This window comes from Equus przewalskii, chromosome 10, assembly GCF_037783145.1.
Source record: "Equus przewalskii isolate Varuska chromosome 10, EquPr2, whole genome shotgun sequence".
NCBI classification, from domain to species: domain Eukaryota; kingdom Metazoa; phylum Chordata; class Mammalia; order Perissodactyla; family Equidae; genus Equus; species Equus przewalskii.
Window position 1 is genome coordinate 5,371,857 of NC_091840.1, and position 17,018 is coordinate 5,388,874.

The 17,018-nt window shown below is 57.0% G+C and overlaps 1 protein-coding gene across 2 annotated transcripts in view; it reads right to left on the minus strand.

Annotated features, from left to right (window-relative positions):
* The window catches only part of MGAT5B (alpha-1,6-mannosylglycoprotein 6-beta-N-acetylglucosaminyltransferase B), a 75,780-nt gene that overhangs the window by 52,904 nt on the left and 5,858 nt on the right, over nucleotides 1–17,018 (minus strand). For both annotated transcript variants that reach the window (XM_070559899.1, XM_070559898.1), the window contains exon 3: nucleotides 9,860–10,007. In XM_070559899.1, coding sequence (XP_070416000.1) covers nucleotides 9,860–10,007 — 148 coding nt within the window. The remainder of the gene's footprint in view (nucleotides 1–9,859; nucleotides 10,008–17,018) is intronic.

Below are 17,018 nucleotides of genomic sequence, written 5' to 3' on the forward strand. Positions count from 1 at the left end.
AAAGGAGGTGTGATGGTTAATTTTGTGTCAACATGATGGGGCTAAGGGATGCCCAGGGATCTGGTCAAACATCATTCCTGGGTGTGCCAGTGAGGGTGTTTCCAGAAGTGATCAGCATCTGAACTGGTGGACTGAGTGAAGAAGATCCCCACCACCAATGTGGGAGGACACCATCCCGTCGTTGAGGCGCTAAGAGAACATAAAGATGAGGAGCGGCTGGTTCACTCTCTGCCTGAGCCGGGACATCCATCTCCTCCTGCCCGAGGCACCGCCGCTATTTCTCAGGCCTTGGGACTCCCACCGAACGACACCACCGGCTCTCCTGCGTCTCCAGCTTGCAGAGAGCAGCTCGTGGGACTTCTCTGGAGAAGCCCGACTGACACAGGAGGCCACTCACAGGGCTGCTCTGAAGAATAACTGATATGATGCACTTACCTTTGCCCGGCACGCTCAGAGCTTGATTTTAGTGATTACTTCCATGGTTCTCATTATTACTTATGGTGGGCACTCAAAGTTAGGTCCCATGCCTTTGGGACAGGATGAAGCCCTCATTAGAGATGCCCGACAACAGAATGGACCACGTGGAAAGTGGTGAGTCTCCTGACACCAGGGTCGCTTAAGCAGAGGTGTAAGTGGATCTGAGAGGCGAGGACAGGGTTCTGGCCCTGCTGAGGCCGCCCGGGAGCGATGGGCTGGCACTGCCCCCTCCAGGCTGGGACTCTGTAAGGGCCTGCGCTGCCAGCAGAGAGAGTCTGGCCCCTGCCTTTGCACTTGATGCTGCAGCAGGAGGTCACTCCTGAGCCAGGCCGGGAGGACCCCCCGACGGCACCACCAGCCTGTGGAGAGCCAGGCTCTCTGGCCCCACCCAGCCTGCAAACTGCGGGGGCTGGGCAAGGGCAGAAAACATGGAGACACTCTGCCTTCTCAGGAAACTCTTGGGGCCAGCAGAGCTGACACACGAGCCTGAATGGTCCCACCATGCCTCCAGCCAGGTGGAGACCCCACGCAGAATCATGGGACTTTTTCACCCCCTACGCCCCACGAACGAGGCAGTCATGTGGGTGCCCAGCTCTCACTGCTGCCGGCTGTGCAGACAACGCAGGTCAGGCCCGGCCCCCTCGGGCTCTACGACCTAGGGCCGTCCTTTCCCTGGCTGAGCCCGGGTCCCTCCTCTGTGGGTCATGGCCCTGGATAGGATCCTCCTCACTGGGCCGCTGGTCAAGATCAAAGTTCATAAGTACCCAACAGCGGGTGGCTGTTACTATTATCTATGGTCATCATTAATTATTATTACTGCTACTTCAGCCAGCTCTGCAACAAAGTCCACTGGAATCTGGAACACACCCGTGGGGGTCGAGGGCCACCCCAGGTGTAGCACTGCCTGGAAGAGGCCCTGACCTCTCTCCCATAAGGTGCCGGTGGTGGCCTGAGCCAGCCTCTGAAACAGGAGGGTCTGCGAGCAGCCCCGGGCAGGGGTGGTAGGGGGCACGCGATTCCCCAGGATCTGCGGGCGCCTCCTGACGAGGCCACAAGTGTCCCCGCCTCCTGGGAAGCGGGCTAACAGGTGCCCTCCTGGGAGCTCTGCCCTTCCCTGCCTGGTGCAGCCCCCTCGATGGCCGGAGCTTGTCATGTGGCCTCCTGAAAACCTGCCCCGGCTCAGGAGTCAGCACTCTCCACTCCCAGGCCCTTTGAGCCGGCGCGGACCCCGGAGACCTGCCGCCCCGCGCCTTCCTTGACGGAGGGGAAACTGGCCCAGAGAAGACAAAACGACTTCCCCGAGGTCGGGCTGGGGACAGAGCAGGGACTCACACACTGGCCCCCGTGCTCCTTCCCACTGCATTTACAAAACAGCTGAATGAGCCTGGAGAGGGAGGGAGCCTGGAGGCGGAGACCAGGGCCTGTGTATTCTTCCAAAAACCTACTAAGGACCAAGCATTCCACCAAAATGATCATTTCTTACTCAGAAAGTACAAGAAGGCCCAGCCAGGCCTCTGGTCACCCGCCCACCCCACTCCCCACCCCAGGGGACCACCAGTCGCTATTCTAAGTATCCGTAGTATTCTAAGTCTGTGCACGCCTGCCCAAATTCACGCCCACAGACTGACCACCAGCCCCTCTTGCTTGGGCACAAGTGGCCTGCTGGAGCTGGCTGGCCCCAAGGCTGACCCTGGTACAGCCAGCTCTGGGCACTGGCCCAGGGTCCCCTGAAAAGGCAGCCAGCACCCCAGGCCGCCCGCCAGCTGCAGGCTGCTCTGCTCCCTCCACCACCCAGGGCCAGGGCCATGGGCCAGAGCCAAGCCGGGAGCTCTGGCTCCCCCCAGGCACCAGTGGCCACTTCCCCTCAGGCCGCCAGCACAGTCATCAACTCCCTTCAGGCCAGGCTCCCAAGAGGCCTCCTGAGGCTGAGCCCCCTCCCCCTGCCCCACGAGGTAATCACAGATGCCAGTCCTCGCCGCCCTGGCCTCGGGACCGAGCTCCAGGAGGCCTTGGGAAGGAGGTTTAATTTCTCGTTCCTCTCATGATTTATGAGGGTTGCATTCAATTAAGGGGGTATCGATTTCCGAGCAGCTGGCCAGCATGCTTGCTGGAGTTGTTATTTGATTATGAAACTGATCGCTTTCCTTTTAAAACACAGGTGTCTGCAGACACAAGTACCAAGAGATACAAACACATACAGCCAGAGACTCCAGCGTCGTGGGCGGGAAGATGTGCCCCTCTGTGTCTGTCTCTCTGTCCGTCGTCTTCTCACACGCACCACACGGGACACAGGAAGCCCCCAGCCTGGTTTCCAGCCTCCCCTGCATTTTTACTGCTCTCCTCCTCAGGTTCAGCCCCTCCTCACCTTCATCCAGAGCCCCCGAAGCTGGGGCAGGGGCTCCAAACAGATGACCAAGGATCTGCCAGCCCCTCCCCAAGCATAAGCAGAGAGGACTCCTCTCTTCTGCACCAAGAAATATACATACACATACAGTCATGCGCCACACAATGACATTCGGTGACAGACAGCATGCACGACAGCGGTTCCATAAGGTTACTACCATTCAGCCTAGGTGTGCAGTGGGCTATACCATGTAGGTTTGTATACTCATGTAGGTCAGAATACTCAGTGATGTTCCCGCGATAACAAAATCACCTAATGACGCCTTTCTCATGACTGGTCCCCATTGTAAGTGACGCATGAGTGCACATAAATACATACACACAGAGATGTGTATATTAGGTAGACAGACAGATGCTACTCTTCCCACTATTGACGGGGACAGAGCGGGAGTTGGGTTGGGTGTGGGCTCATCCCTCGGGGAAGGGATCGGTGCCCCGTGAGTGGGGCAAAGCCAGGGTGTCGCAGCCGCCCTGTGGGGAACAGAGGCCCCACCCCAGGGCCCGGCCTTCTCCTGGAGGGTTTTCTTTCAATATCTCACATGCATATTTTATAATTGAGACACACTGAGATGCTACTGGAGGTGCCTGTCTCATGTCTCATATGTAGATCACATGACAAGTACGTTGCCTTTCATTAAACATTTTTTAACATATGATTTTTAGTGGTCACACTTTATTCCATCACGTGTATCCATACTGTACGGACCTTTTCCTATCGTCCTCTCAATAGTAGCATATAGATGTGTCTATTTGGCTGTACCCTCAATGATAAAAGTCCTATAATTAAAACATACTTGCTAGTTTGATGAGCTAAACCATTTCGTAAAAGTGGAATTTTTATTATCAGTGAGGTCGAAATTTCTCCCACCTTCTCTGTCCTGTTAAATGTTCTTTTGCCTCAAATTCCGCTTTGTTTGAAGTAAATGTTGCCATCTAAACTTTCTTTTCATTTGTGTTTTTAGATGTATTTTGCCCTTCCTTTTATTTTAAATGTCAGAGTCACTGGGTTTTAGGCCTGCCAGCACGGGGTCTGAGAGAAGTGAGGCACCTCTTAAAACTGAGCCCAAAGTTGTCTAGGTAAAGTGTCCCACGCCCCCCACCCCCCAGGCCCCTAGGGAAGCTGCTCTCCTGTCCACACAGCCCGGCCAGCACAGAGATGGCGGGAATGTGTAGAAGCATTTTTGAGTTTTTAAATAAAGCTTTTAAAAAAAATTTTTTTTAGGAAAAAAACCCGTCATCTCATTACCCACATACAAGATGTATGCCTGCACTATTTTATTTTTATTTAATTTCACACTCTATGTAATACCACCATATTTATAATTACATAACCTGCTTTTCTCACACTTTCACTTCCCATTAAAATCCCAGCATTTCCCCATCAAGATGCTCTTTCATGGCGGCACGAACCCCAGCAAGCGGGCCTGATGTAACTCACCTACCTGTTCCCTCACCGGCATTTGAACTGTTGCTCAAACTTTTGGACACTATAAAAAAGGCCACAGTGACCAAGACGATCATGGAAGTCAAGATTCTTTTCCTAAGACGGATTCCCAGAAGGAAATCCAGGTCCAAGGGCGTGACCATGTTTGAGTCTCCACCCACGTAGCGGCCGGCCACTGGCTCCGGCTCCCAGAGGCCGACGGCAATGACTCGGGATTCCCAGGGGGTCCAACCCTCTCAGCGTACAGAACGGGCATCAGGCCCAACTCACCCCGGGTCAAGCTGGCTGGAGCCCCACATGGCTTCTACCTCCCCGTCACGCCAGGCACGCGGCATGTGGACAACGCCTCAGATTGATCTTTAACAAAGCACCCAAGGGTGCACAAACTACCCTCGTTCCTTCCTCCATCTCTCCCTTCCTTTCTTCCTTCAACAAGTACTTACTGAACATGAGAACGTGCAAATTGCTCTTCCGGGGATAAAGAAGTGAAACAGGAAAATCTCTGCCCTCACAGGGTGGACATCCCAGTGCGGGAGACAGACAATGAACAAGCAGACAATGAAAATGCACAGCGTGTGAGAAGGTGATAAGGGAAGCAGGACGGGGAGTCCAGGAGAGTGGGGTGCAGTTTGAAATAGGTCATCATGGAGGACCTCACTGGTGACATTTGAGCAAAAACTAGAAGACGGGGAGGGAGAAAACCATGTGAGGGAGAAAACTGGCTCTTTCACCCAGCCAGATGTGGGAAAGAGCATTCCAGGCAGGGCACAGCCAATGCAAAGGCCCTGTGGCCAGACGGAGATCACTGTGCTCCAGGAACAGCAAGGAGGCTGGTGGGCTGAAGAGAGGAAGCAAGTGGGAAGACAGCAGGGAGGAGCCAGAGAGAACGGGACTGGGCATGTCAGGGCCACAGGCCACAAAAAGGACTTCGGTTCTTACCTGAGTGAGATGAGGAGTGGTGGGGAGCAGAGAGGGACCTGATCTAATTGACATTTTTAAATGATCCCTCTGGCTCCTGAGTTGGAAACAGATGCCAGGGGGCAGAGGTGGCAGTGGGGCAGGTGAGAAGCGGGGATCCTGGGTGAATTCCAAAGGTGGAGAGAATTTGTTGATGGAGTGGACACAGGTCAGGGAGAGAAAGGTCAAGGTCGACTCTGAGGTCGGGGGTCTGAGTGATGAAAATGATGCTGCCGACATGGCCAGGGCGGGGAGGGTTGGGTGCACCCAGGAGACGCTGCATTTGAGGCATTCCCAGGACACGAAGGCAGGCGGGCAGGGGGACATTCAAGACTGGCGTCCAGGACTACGGCCCCAGCAGGAGACAAACTGGGGACTCTAGAGTCAGCCGGCGGTTTTTGGAGCTATCAAGTTCGGGGCTCCCTCCCGCCCCCCTCACTCACCAGGCTCTCCAGCCACAGAGTGCGGCCAGGCTGCCGCTGCGCCCCAGCACCCTCCCTCAGCATCAGCATGCGTCTGGGTCTTGCAGGTGGTTTTGTTCATTCCCTGTCTGGACCGCCCGGCTCTGTCTCCCTCCTTCCAGGCTCACCCCAAACGCCCCTTCCTCTGTGGTGACTTGGTGGGCCCTGCTCTGCGCCCTCACAGGGCAGGGAAGGGAGACGAAGATCCCTGTAAGTGCCAGGTGCAGGGCCAGATGGCCCTCCCCTCCATCAGTGTTGTCTCCAACTGAAGAGGAGGAAACTGAGGCTCAGACGCTACCTGAGCCAGTCAGCAGCCAGGGTTCAGACCCAGGGGCTCCTTCCCTGGGAGCCGCTGCACGCAGGTCAGGCCAGGACAGGAGTGCAGTGGCTTCTAACACAGACCTGTTCTGATTCTCCAGCTGTGCATGGGGACGGGGTGCTGCCCCCCTCCCCCCAAGAGGGTCACTCTTCAAGGACAGAGCTCCAACTTCTGGCTCCTGTGTCCTCTCCACCCATTCCCCAAACTCCAGCCCAGACTCTGCACACAGTAGGCATTCAACACATACGGACCGATCGAATGCACGCAGCCTCACCTTTCCACCATCTTTGCTACTGCAGAGAAGCCTTACGGAAAATTCAAAGATCATTACCATTTGGCTTTAGAAGACATAATACGGTGCCGTTTGCAGCAAATCTGCAAATAATCCCTAATTATGTTTTCCTAGGCTAAAAAAGCAAATTTGCTTTCCTTGAGGACACACCAGCCATGGGCAGGAGGTGACAGCCCAGCAGCTTCTGGAAGGGCAGGAGGAGGACAGCGGGGCGGTTCTTTTTAAGCCACAGATAACTTCAAAGTGAGGAATCCAAGCGCAAGTGACTGAGAGTTTGCTGGAAACACAGCAGCACACGCTTCTGCAGGATCCTTGCCTGTGTGGCTTCAGCTTGGCCAAGCAGAGTGGCTCAAGGGTGAGGAGGGGCTGGAGTGTGTGAGCCCAGGGGAGGCGTGAGCAAGCAGCCGCCTGCATGCCCTGGACGCGCCCACCATCCCTCTCCCTGAAGCCAGAAGCAACAGCGTCTGAAATTTATGGCTCTGCCTGTGGCCTTTGATGGGCTCTGCTGCGCATGATGGATTGTTGCTATTTCCCGGGATGGAGCTGGGAGGCGGCGGACGCACGTTCCCCGGGGAGAGGAAGGGCAGGGCAGGGAGGGAGGGACGGGCCAGGACTGGAAGAAACCGGAGAGACACTGACTGTGCTGGCAGTAGAGCCCCCAGCCCAAAAGACCAGCCCGGAGCCAGCCGGGTCCTCTGCCCTCACCCTGGTGGGCAGACCTGTGGACGGAGGCTGGGCCCGCAGCCCAAGAGGCAGGAGCACAGCGGGCGCAGACAGGAAAGTGGGAAGGACGAGGGGGCGGCGAGGGGCAGGATCAGAGCGGACACACGCAGCATTGGAGAAGACAGACCTGTGCACACGGAGAAGAAAATGCTCTCGGGCTGCAGAGGGAACTCCAGGGGGACCCAGCACCTTTGCCTCCATCTCCCCGTCTCTTCTCCTGGCTCCTCTGCACCCCCACTTGCTGCCCCACTAACCCATTCTCCATCAGTCAGAGCAATCTTTCAAAAAAGAAGTCAGATCCTGTCACCCTCTTGTTGAAAACCCTTGTTGACTTTCCACAGCTTAGAATAATGTCCCAATGCTACTTACCACAGCTGACAAAGCCCTATGCCACCGGCCCTGTTGACCTCTGCTGCTCCTCGCCATGCTGCACCACGTTAGCCTCCACATTGATTCCTTTCCTCCAACTTCTGAAGCTTGTTCCTACCCCAGGGCCTTTGCACTCTCTGCTCTCTCTACCTCAAATTCTCTAGCCACAGCTAGCCACAGCTCCCCACAGCTCCCCATGTGGCTGGCTCCTTCTCATCACTCAGAATTGAGCTTAAACATCACCAGCTTGGAAGAACCTTCCCAAACCACCCTGTTTGGACACCACTTTCCTAGTCACCCGCCCCCAATCCTTCAGAGAGTGGATCAGTAGCTGACAGTAGCTCATTATTTCTTTTTCTCCGTTACTGCCCGTCTCCCCCACAGGAATGAGGACAAGGCTCATTGCTGTGTCCTTAGCACCGCAGCAGTGCCTGGCACCCAATAGGTCCAATAAGCATCCCATGAGCGCCTCTCTTCTGTTTATTCTGTCAGATCCTCAGTCCCCAGAGGATGAGAGAGCATCTCACCGGTCAGCCAGCACACAGCCACGCAGCCAACCCTGGAGGCCTGACTTCCTGCCGTGAAGAGCTCCCAAGGAGCCGGGCCCCATGGGGGGCCACCACGGCGTTCAACCCAGGCTCCAGGACTGCAACTCTAGGGCCCACCTTTCCCAAACCACAAAAACCCAGCAAAGCTCTAACGAAGGGGTTTTTTTCAGAGTTGTCAACTAATCGATATGAAAAGTCTTGCAAAGAGATAAAAAGTAACCCACACATAGCCACAGGTTTAAGGAACAGCCATCAACAGCATGGCGGTTAGAAAGGCAGGCTCTGGGCCCCGGCCGAGAACCAGGCCTAGCCCCTTAGCAGCTGTGCAACTTCGAGAGAGTTCCTGAACCTCTCTGTGCCTCGGTTTCCTCCTCTATGCAACAGAGATTAAAGCACCCCCATGAGGTGGCTGTGGCATTGACTAGATAATTGAGGTAAGAAACAAGGACAAAGCCAGGCACTCGGTGAACTTTCAGTAAATGTCACGGATTATGAGGACAGAGATGCTGACCTCGGCTCACCCGACTGGGCATCCGGGACATTTGATCAGAGAGGCCAGTTTGAGGTGGCCGCACAGCCAGCAGCCCAGCCCAGGCAGCCTCCGGGGCAGAGGATCCCACCCCAGTCCAAAGGGGAGGCCATGTTTCAGGTCCCACGCAGCAGGGGTCCCGCAAACACACTCCCTCCTCAGGCCGGCCAGGGCCCCACCACGACCAGGACTCAACACCATTGCTTTCTCTGATTTTGCCCAACTCCAAACCCCAGAAATGCCTGGGGCTTTAGCTATTGCATCACACATGTTGGCTGAGGTATAGCTTTTCTGAAAATTGTCTGAGTGTGGATTCCAAACATATTTTTTAGCAATAGAACACTTTTAGCAGAAAACATTGGCCGAGGTATAGCTTTTCCCAAATTGTGCAAAAGTGTGGGTTTCAAACTAATTTCTCAGCAGTGAGAACACACTGAGCAAATGTCTTGCATAAAGGACCCCAATGTCTGAAAGGCCAGGTGGAGGCCGTCTCCCCGGGACGGGTGGGTCCAAGCCCCTCCCTCCACGTCCACGTCTGGGGACCAGGATGCTCAATCGGGACGGCCCTGACGTCACGCTCCCTTGTTCTCTGGGGTTCCGGAGATCACCCTCACACCTAAGACACATGATGTGGTCGCACACCAACAAACCATGGGCTCCTGAGGACACTACTGGGGCACACGGGACTATGGCACAAACTCTTGGAGATCTTTGCACATTGTGGCCTCAGGAGAGGAACAACTTAGAGTGAAGAAACCAGGAAACCTTCTTGGCAAAGAGGGCCCAGGTCCATGGGTGGAGGACAGATGGTCACCTGGCCGTCACATCCACGTGGACACCCACACATGCCTGTCAACACGGACAGAGCTCAAAGTCATCAGGTTTAGTGAAAAAAGCTGGCACAGAACATGCTCCGTGGGATGTCACTTATGTAAGATTTGTGAAAACCACCCGCTACGCATTTACAGTGTGTGTGCGTGCACGTGTGTACAAAATGCACGAGTGACAGGATTTAGAATGGACTGGAAGACCTTACACCAAATTCATGAGGGTGCCTGTCTCTCCGGGGAACAGTAAAAGGACGCTTCAGCTTACAGCAGTGATGTTTTATTAAAAAGGAGAAAAGAAAGATGCGCCAGCAATGTGACAAAATGTTAAGGACTGTTGAATTTGGGTGGCAGAAACAAGCTCTGGGTTGTATGACTGTGTGGTTTCCTGTATTCTTAAAGTTTTCTCCAGATTAACACAAAAGGGGACGAGCGACAGCACTCCTGGCCCCAGCGCACCCTCTCCGCGTGCCTCCCTCCCTCCCTCCCGTGTCCTCGTGTCCCCCTCACCTGTCCACGGCGAAGTGTGTGTCGCCAGATGCCCGGTGCGGCTCACTGCTGTTCCCCAGTCTGGCCAGCATGTCCATGCGCTTCACCATCAGCTCCAACAGGTCACTCATCCTGCGGAGGACGCCACGAGACTCCGGCCCACCCAGCACTGCGGGCACAGCATGGGCACAGTCAGGTGCAGGCCGAGCAGCCTGGAGGCCACCCGAGGCCGCCTGGTCTCCAGGCCGGGGTGGCTCAGACCCCAGCCCCACTCCTATTTGCCCAGGAAGAGGAGGGGTCAGGAGAGAGAGCTTGCCCCACTCCTCACCCCTGCAGGGCAGGAATGCAGAGAGCCCTGGGCCAACCCTGTTCCCTACCAGCTGTGTGACACTGGGATGACTTTTAACCTCTCTGAGCCTCAGTTTTGTCGCCTGCAAAGTGGAGCTTTAGATGTAATCTCAGGTCTGCGAGATGACAGGGAAGGCCCGGCAGTGGGACAGGAACCTCACAGCCCCCCAACATCAAGGTCCAGACAGAACGTCCAGATCAGGGTTTCTACAAGTGTGGTCAGCCACGCCCCCGCACCTGAATCTCCTGGCCAGGCTGTTGACATGCAGATTCCCGGGCCCTGGTCTAGGTCTGCTGATTCATATCCCCAGGGCAGGGGCCCAGGAGCCTGCACTTTGCTTGCTCCCCACGTGGCCTGGATGCACGGGAGAGGCTGCAAGCCCATGTTGGAGGGGCTCAGAGTCCTGTCATTCTCCCTCTCCCCCCACCCCCGAGACCCCACTGTAGACACCATCGCGAAACTGTCCTGACTCTCAAGCTGGTCTTCAGCTTCCCAAAGATCACCCCCAGGGCTGAGGGGCAGGGGAGACCTTGTGGAGAATAAAATTACGTGAAAATGAGGTGCTTCAACCAAGATCCTGTTAACCAGCCGGGGACTCTCCACGACTTCCTTTCCAATCATTCTCGATCATTAGCGCCACACGCGCCAGTGTGGGAGAGTGAGTCCTGCCCTCCCTTTCTAATTAAATTTTGTGAAGGTTTTAAACAGCACCTCCAAATGGTCCATGAAGTACTCAGTTCCAGGCGCTGCAACCCCCAGCTCAGCTCCGTGCAAACCCCAAGAGCCAGGCTCTGAAGCTCTCAGAGCCAATGAGCCGAGTTGGTGGAGACCCAGTGCTTCCAGGGGCTTCTCAAGCCGCCGGGGGTACAGGGGGCACCTTAGGTTGGGTTCCCCAGAAGCAGACCCCAAGACAAGGGTTTGAGGCAAACTGTTTATTTGGGAGGTGAAGGAAACCCCAGTTGAGGAATGGGGAGGTGACACATGGAAGGGGAGGCAGCCCAGAGAGGGCGCCTCAGCAACCTGGGGAGACCAGCAGGTGTAGAACCGGCCTCAGAGTTCTCCCCCTGAGGGGCGAGGGAGCTGGGGCATGTGCACACCCTCTGCCGCCAGTCACTGCTTGAGGGTTGCTCCCAGGGACAGCCATGTTCTGGAACTTTCTGCCTGCCTGGGGTGGCAGAGACAGATCAAGTGGCTACAGGAGGCCCCCAGGCAAAGAACCACAGGTGCCAGCAGCTGCAAGTCCACCCACGTGCATGGGGATCATCATGGCCATGCGGTGTGAGCACCGACAGCGTCTGCTTCTCAGGAAGGAAAGGCCAGGGCCCAGCGGCTCAGCGGGCCTGGGAGGCAGACACACGGACTCTTGCCTGCCTGTGCCACCAACGCCCGTGTGGCCGAGAATCATGGTAACACTCTCAGCCTCAGCGTCCCCAACACCAGGAGACAATTCCAGCCCCGTCTGCAGCCCAATGTCACAGGGCCAGGACGGGTGGGGGGGGGTGGAGGAGAGAGCATGGCAGGGCACTGAACACAACGTAGAGACGGGGGGCCGTGGGGGAGGCAGGACGGCTGGTCTCTGTTCCAAGCTCAGGACGGAGCTGAAGAGGGAGAGCCAAGAGACGCCCCGCGTCACGGGGGCGGCTTGTGACATTTCTGCTTTGCTCGTCCCCATAGCCCCTGGCTCCGGGCCCAGGCCAGTGGCTGCCGCAGCTTTCTCACACTGCCTAAGTCACCTCCCGGCCGGGTTCCCCTGCCAGCTGAACCCGCCTGAAGTCAGAAGGGAGGCCACGGGGAGCCAAGCCGGGGAGGGCTCACCCAAACGTGGTGCAAGTGCCTGCTGGGCATCATGCAGAGCTGGGAGGAGCTGCGGCCTCCTTAAAGAGCCAGGGTTCCCGGCCCCAAAGAAAGGAAGACGCGTGAACCGGAGGGCGTGAATGGGGGAGGGCAGAGGCAGGGGAGGTCATCTAAGTGAGGCAGGCAGGCAGGAAACACCACCTGCACCTCCTCCCCACCCCAGCTGCTGAACCGGCAGACGGTCTTCAAACTCACCCTCTCGGAAAACCGGGTAGATTGTCAAAAAACCAGTTGGGACGGGGAAATTTCCCCCTAGTGGTAAAGGAAGCAAACTGGGGTCTCTCCACCACTCTGCCCTCCCCACTCCCCCACGTGCTCAGTCAATTCGTCAGTCAAGCAAGCAAGATGCACACAGCTCCCCCTCTCTCAACTCCACAGAGTCAGGGGCCCTAGTTGAGTCTTTCAAGTCCCTCTCACCCCTGAGACGCCCACCCAAGCCCATCACCCAAATGCAATACCGAGCATTCCACCAGGGCTGGGAGCACAGGGTGAACAAGACGAGGTTCCCATCGTTTCGGCTCGAAAGCTAGGAGAACATCAGGCAGTTGACCCGGCCGCTGCTTTGTACAACTCCAGCGGTGCCACCCGGGGTGTGGGCCACCATCAGGATCCTGGAGTTGTGCAGTGCACGGTCTGCCTGGCCTCACTGGGCAGCCCCGGAGAGCCATTGCTCACAGCGCAGGCAGGGGTGGCCCCTTCCCCAAAGGAGTGGAATGAAGAAAGGAGAGCGAGCCCACAGCTGAGGGCACCCTAGAGTCAGAGCCGGTTAACCGAGGCCCCCAGCCATGCCCCAGTGGAGCACTCAGGCCGGAATGGATCGCAGACCCTGGGAAGCAGCTCAAACCTGCAGACGCAGTGCCCCGGCGATGCTGAGCCCACAGCACTGTTTCGGGGGTGGCGCTGTGTTCCCTGGAACATCTCAGGATGGCACCCTGCCCTGTCACACTGTTGCCCCTCTCTCCGAGCTCATCCCAAGCTTCCTTTGCCCCTCCTCACCCCCTGTGCCCCTACCAGGACCTCACTGACACAGCACCCCCCCCCCCCACGCCCCCAGCCCCATTGCACAGGCTGCGGAATAGCTGACGGGGCCAAGAGCTGCAAGATCCAGCCAAGAGCTGCGGCAGCCCCGAGAGCCCGACAGAGCTGTGCAGGGGCTAGGACAGCAAGGTGGCCTGGGACAGGCCAGGTGGGAGTCAGAAAGCCTGGACTCTAGGCCTGCTCTGCCACCAACCAGATGGGGGCAGGGCCCGTCACGTCCCTTCTCTGGGCCTCAGTTTCCCCTCCTGCAAAATGAGGGGATTGGACTTAGCGAGCCCTGAGTTCCTACGGGCTGGGACTCCTGTTCCGGCTCTTCCCTGATTACCCCCAGGGATGAGGGAAACGGGGAAAAAAGAATGGCTCCTGTAAAAGCTGGCGGAGTCCCCTTGGGGAGACAGCTCTGTTTCGTTGCTAACCCCCCGGGGGCCCAGAGCCGAGTCTAGATGCCCAGAGCTGTGAGACGAAGAGAAAGCCAAAGGACTCTGCACATTCCAGCAGGAGGACTTGCGTTTCCCCACTCGGCCTGGGAGACAAGGACAGAGAACAAGGACGGTGGCAGTGGCGGCCAGAGGGGCTAAGCAGGATGGGGAAGCTCCCGCTGTGGGACGAAAGGGGGCTCTGAAAGGCAGGGATTCGAGAGGGAACTGTCATCTGTGTGCTGTGCCGAGGAGCGGTCAGAGCCCCCGCCTCTGTGCAAGAGGCTTGGGGAGAGGGGTGCCCTTCCCACCGGGTCCACGTGGGGGACACAGAGGAGGCAAGCGGGGAGACACTGAGCAGGATGGCAGGGGAGAAGCTGGAAACCAGGGAAACGTGAGCCCCCGACAGTCCTTGGAGATATCTGGGGGTTCTGGATGGCCCTTCCCAGGAGGGATTAAGCCAATTCTTAAAAAATGTCAACAGCAACAGTGACCCCAGAAGACTGAGGGGCTCACAGATGCGGGTAAGGAGACAGATCCCCCTCAGACGGGCTGTAAGGCCACCTCCATCAGGCTGGATCAGGACCACAGACACCTCCCCAGCACCTGGGGCTCAGGGGCAGCTCCCATCGCCTGCAGACGGCGCAGGACTCTGGGAGCTCCTGAGAGCTCAGGACAGACGCCCATGGCTTCTGGAGGAGTTCCAGGGGCATAGAGCACATTTTCTGCCCAGGACAAGGCAGGCGGTGGGATCCTGGGAGGGAAGCAGACCTTGCACAGCCAGTCCGGCTGGCCCTCCTTGCGTGACGCGCTATTGGAGGCCACCATCAGCCCCGGGACTGTCAGCAGTGCCGGCTCTGGATGTGACTTGCCCTGAGGCGCCTCACCGCTCTTGGTGTCAGCTAAATCAAAATGTATTTAATGTGAGGCCCCAGCAACACATCTCAGAACTCACACATGTTCCCTCCATATTTCCATATAAATGAGGAAAGCTAGGAGGGAGAGAGACAAATTTACATTGTATCTCCTCACATTTACCACCCGGGGCCGTCCCCTCCCCAGACGCTCTGTGTTTCTCTGTCTCTCCTGTTCTCCCTTGACTGCTTTTCTTGTCTCCACCCCCACCCTTTACCGCTGGTTCCTGGAAAGTGAACAAGCCCCCACCTGGCCAGGTAAGAGAGACCTCCCCGGCACTTGAGATGAGGGCTGTGAGTTGGTATTTGCGCAGCTGGAGCGATGAGCACATCTGTCTCTTTGCACACGACCACGGCAGAAACCAGCTGAGACTGTCGGAGCTCTGGGCTTAGGGCAGTGGAGGAGGCAAGGGCAGGGCCTGGGCCGTGGCCCACCCATCCATCGCCAGCCTCTCAAAGGAAGAACCCCAGAGTTTCTTAGCACCAAGTTCCAGGGCCAGAGACCGCCACAGAGCAAGGAAATGTTTCTCTGGTATTCCCCAAGTTCAAATCCTGGCCAGGGGCTGGGTCTGCCAGGGCCAGGCCATGGGGGAACCTCAGAGCAGACATAGGCAGCTGAACCGAGGACCTCCAGCCTGCAGACCTGTCCCCAGAGATGGCCTCCAACCTCTACTTCTTCAAGACAAGACAGAAAGCCAGGAACAGCCACATGCGCTCTAGGGAACCTGCAGCAACGCTGGGAAGGCGGCCTCAGACACAGCTGCACGTCCCCTGTCGTTAGGAGGGAAGCAAGGCCCTCCCAGGACAAGAGAGGCTGGGAGGAGGAAGGAGTGGGCTGGGAAGGGAGCGAGGGCTGCCTGGTGAGGGAGCGCGCAAACCCCCCCCCCCCCCACCCCCGGGGCCAAGCCAGGCCCAACGACAACAAAGAGGATTAGGTTAGACCTCCGCCGAGTTACGATTCTCTCCCTCAGCCTCCTTCTCCCTGAATCTTAAGATGAATGTACAGAATACAGAGTGGGAAGTCTGCCACATTTTCATCCCCGTAATAGAGACTTTATCCTGACATATAGACCAGCCCAGAGGGGAACTCGGAGCCTCCCCAGGGAGACCACCGTCCAGAAGAGGCTGTGTCGGTCTTTCTGTCACCCCTTTTAGAAAACCCTTCTTCTCCTGCCCCTCCCTGGCCCCGGCCACGTGGGAAGCCACTTTCCTCGCACGCACACTTGATCGGCAAGGGGAGGAGAAACGCTTTCTTCCATTTGTGCTCACTGTTTTCTTGGCCAATGCAAGGATTTTCATTCCTAAATGGTGGTGCCTTGTGGGTTTCCTTTCCCTGATTGTGTCCTGCGGATGCACAGACCCCAGGAATAAACGCTATCTGACAACCGAACCCCCGCCCGTGACCCCCAGTACCCTCCCAGGCCCCTCCACAGCTGCCCCTCCCGGCCTCAATCCTTCACTCGGGCAGCTCCTGGGTAGAAAAGCCGGAGACGCCTGGGTGCTCTGCGGGGCTGCCCCAGCCTCAGCATGGGGGTGTCACTTCAAGGGGGCAACTCTTGCAGGATCAGGATTTTAAGCCCACAGTGTAAACTTGGGCCTCTTCCAGGTCCCTGCCTTGGGTCTCTCCAAGCAAATCAACCTAATCCCAAGGCATGAAAGGAAGTGGGGGGACGAAGAGAGCCGGGACCCGAACCAAAGCAGGGTGAGTTCCGCCTCCTGTCCTCTCCTCCTTCCGGCCTTCGGTTCTGTATTCCAGGCACTTAGCTTCCAACAGAGAGCCCTGGGAATCATGAAGACTTTGACTCGGATAAACTTGGCCTGAGAACTAATGTCACAACACGTAGGAGACCCGGCAACTCGACTCCTGGGCCGACCCAACAGAAATGCCCACACGTGTCCCCAAAGACAAGCACTAGAATGTTCTCAGCAGCACTGGCCACGAAAGCCCCAAACTGGAAACAATCGAACGTCCGCCAATGGGAGAGTGGATAACCAGGCACCGTGGTGCGGTCACACGGTGGAGTGCTACACAGCAGTGAAAGCAAATGTCTACACCGCACACCCAAGATGGAAGACGCTCACACATGTGGTACCGAGAGAAAGGCACACACCAAGAACACCCGCTATGTGATTCCATCCGCACAACGTCCAAACATCAGGCAAAACGCCCCCGTGATGTCAGCCGTCAGGGTCCTGACGTCCTGGGGACAAAGCGACTGGGAGGCAGCACGGGGCACTACTGGGAGCTGATGGTGTTATTTCTTGATCTGGGTTGCAGGCTACATGGACGTGTTCAGTCTGTGGATATTATACTTCAATATCCAAGCGCATGTGCACACACGCACGCGCACACACACACATACAGGTAGACACAAATGCCTCTAGAGTAATTGCATGATCTTGGGGAATCCTCCCCGCTCAATGGCTCTGCCCAGCCCTAACACACAAGATTGGAGCTGGACCCCTGCGTCCTCTGGCAGGCACGACTGCACAGGGAAGAGTGGGGCAGGGCTCCCAGAAGTCCCTGTTCTCTGGGCCACTGGGCCCACCCCCGCCAGGATGGGACCGCCAACTCCCTCAGGAGCAGAAGAGCTAGATCTCAGCCACAC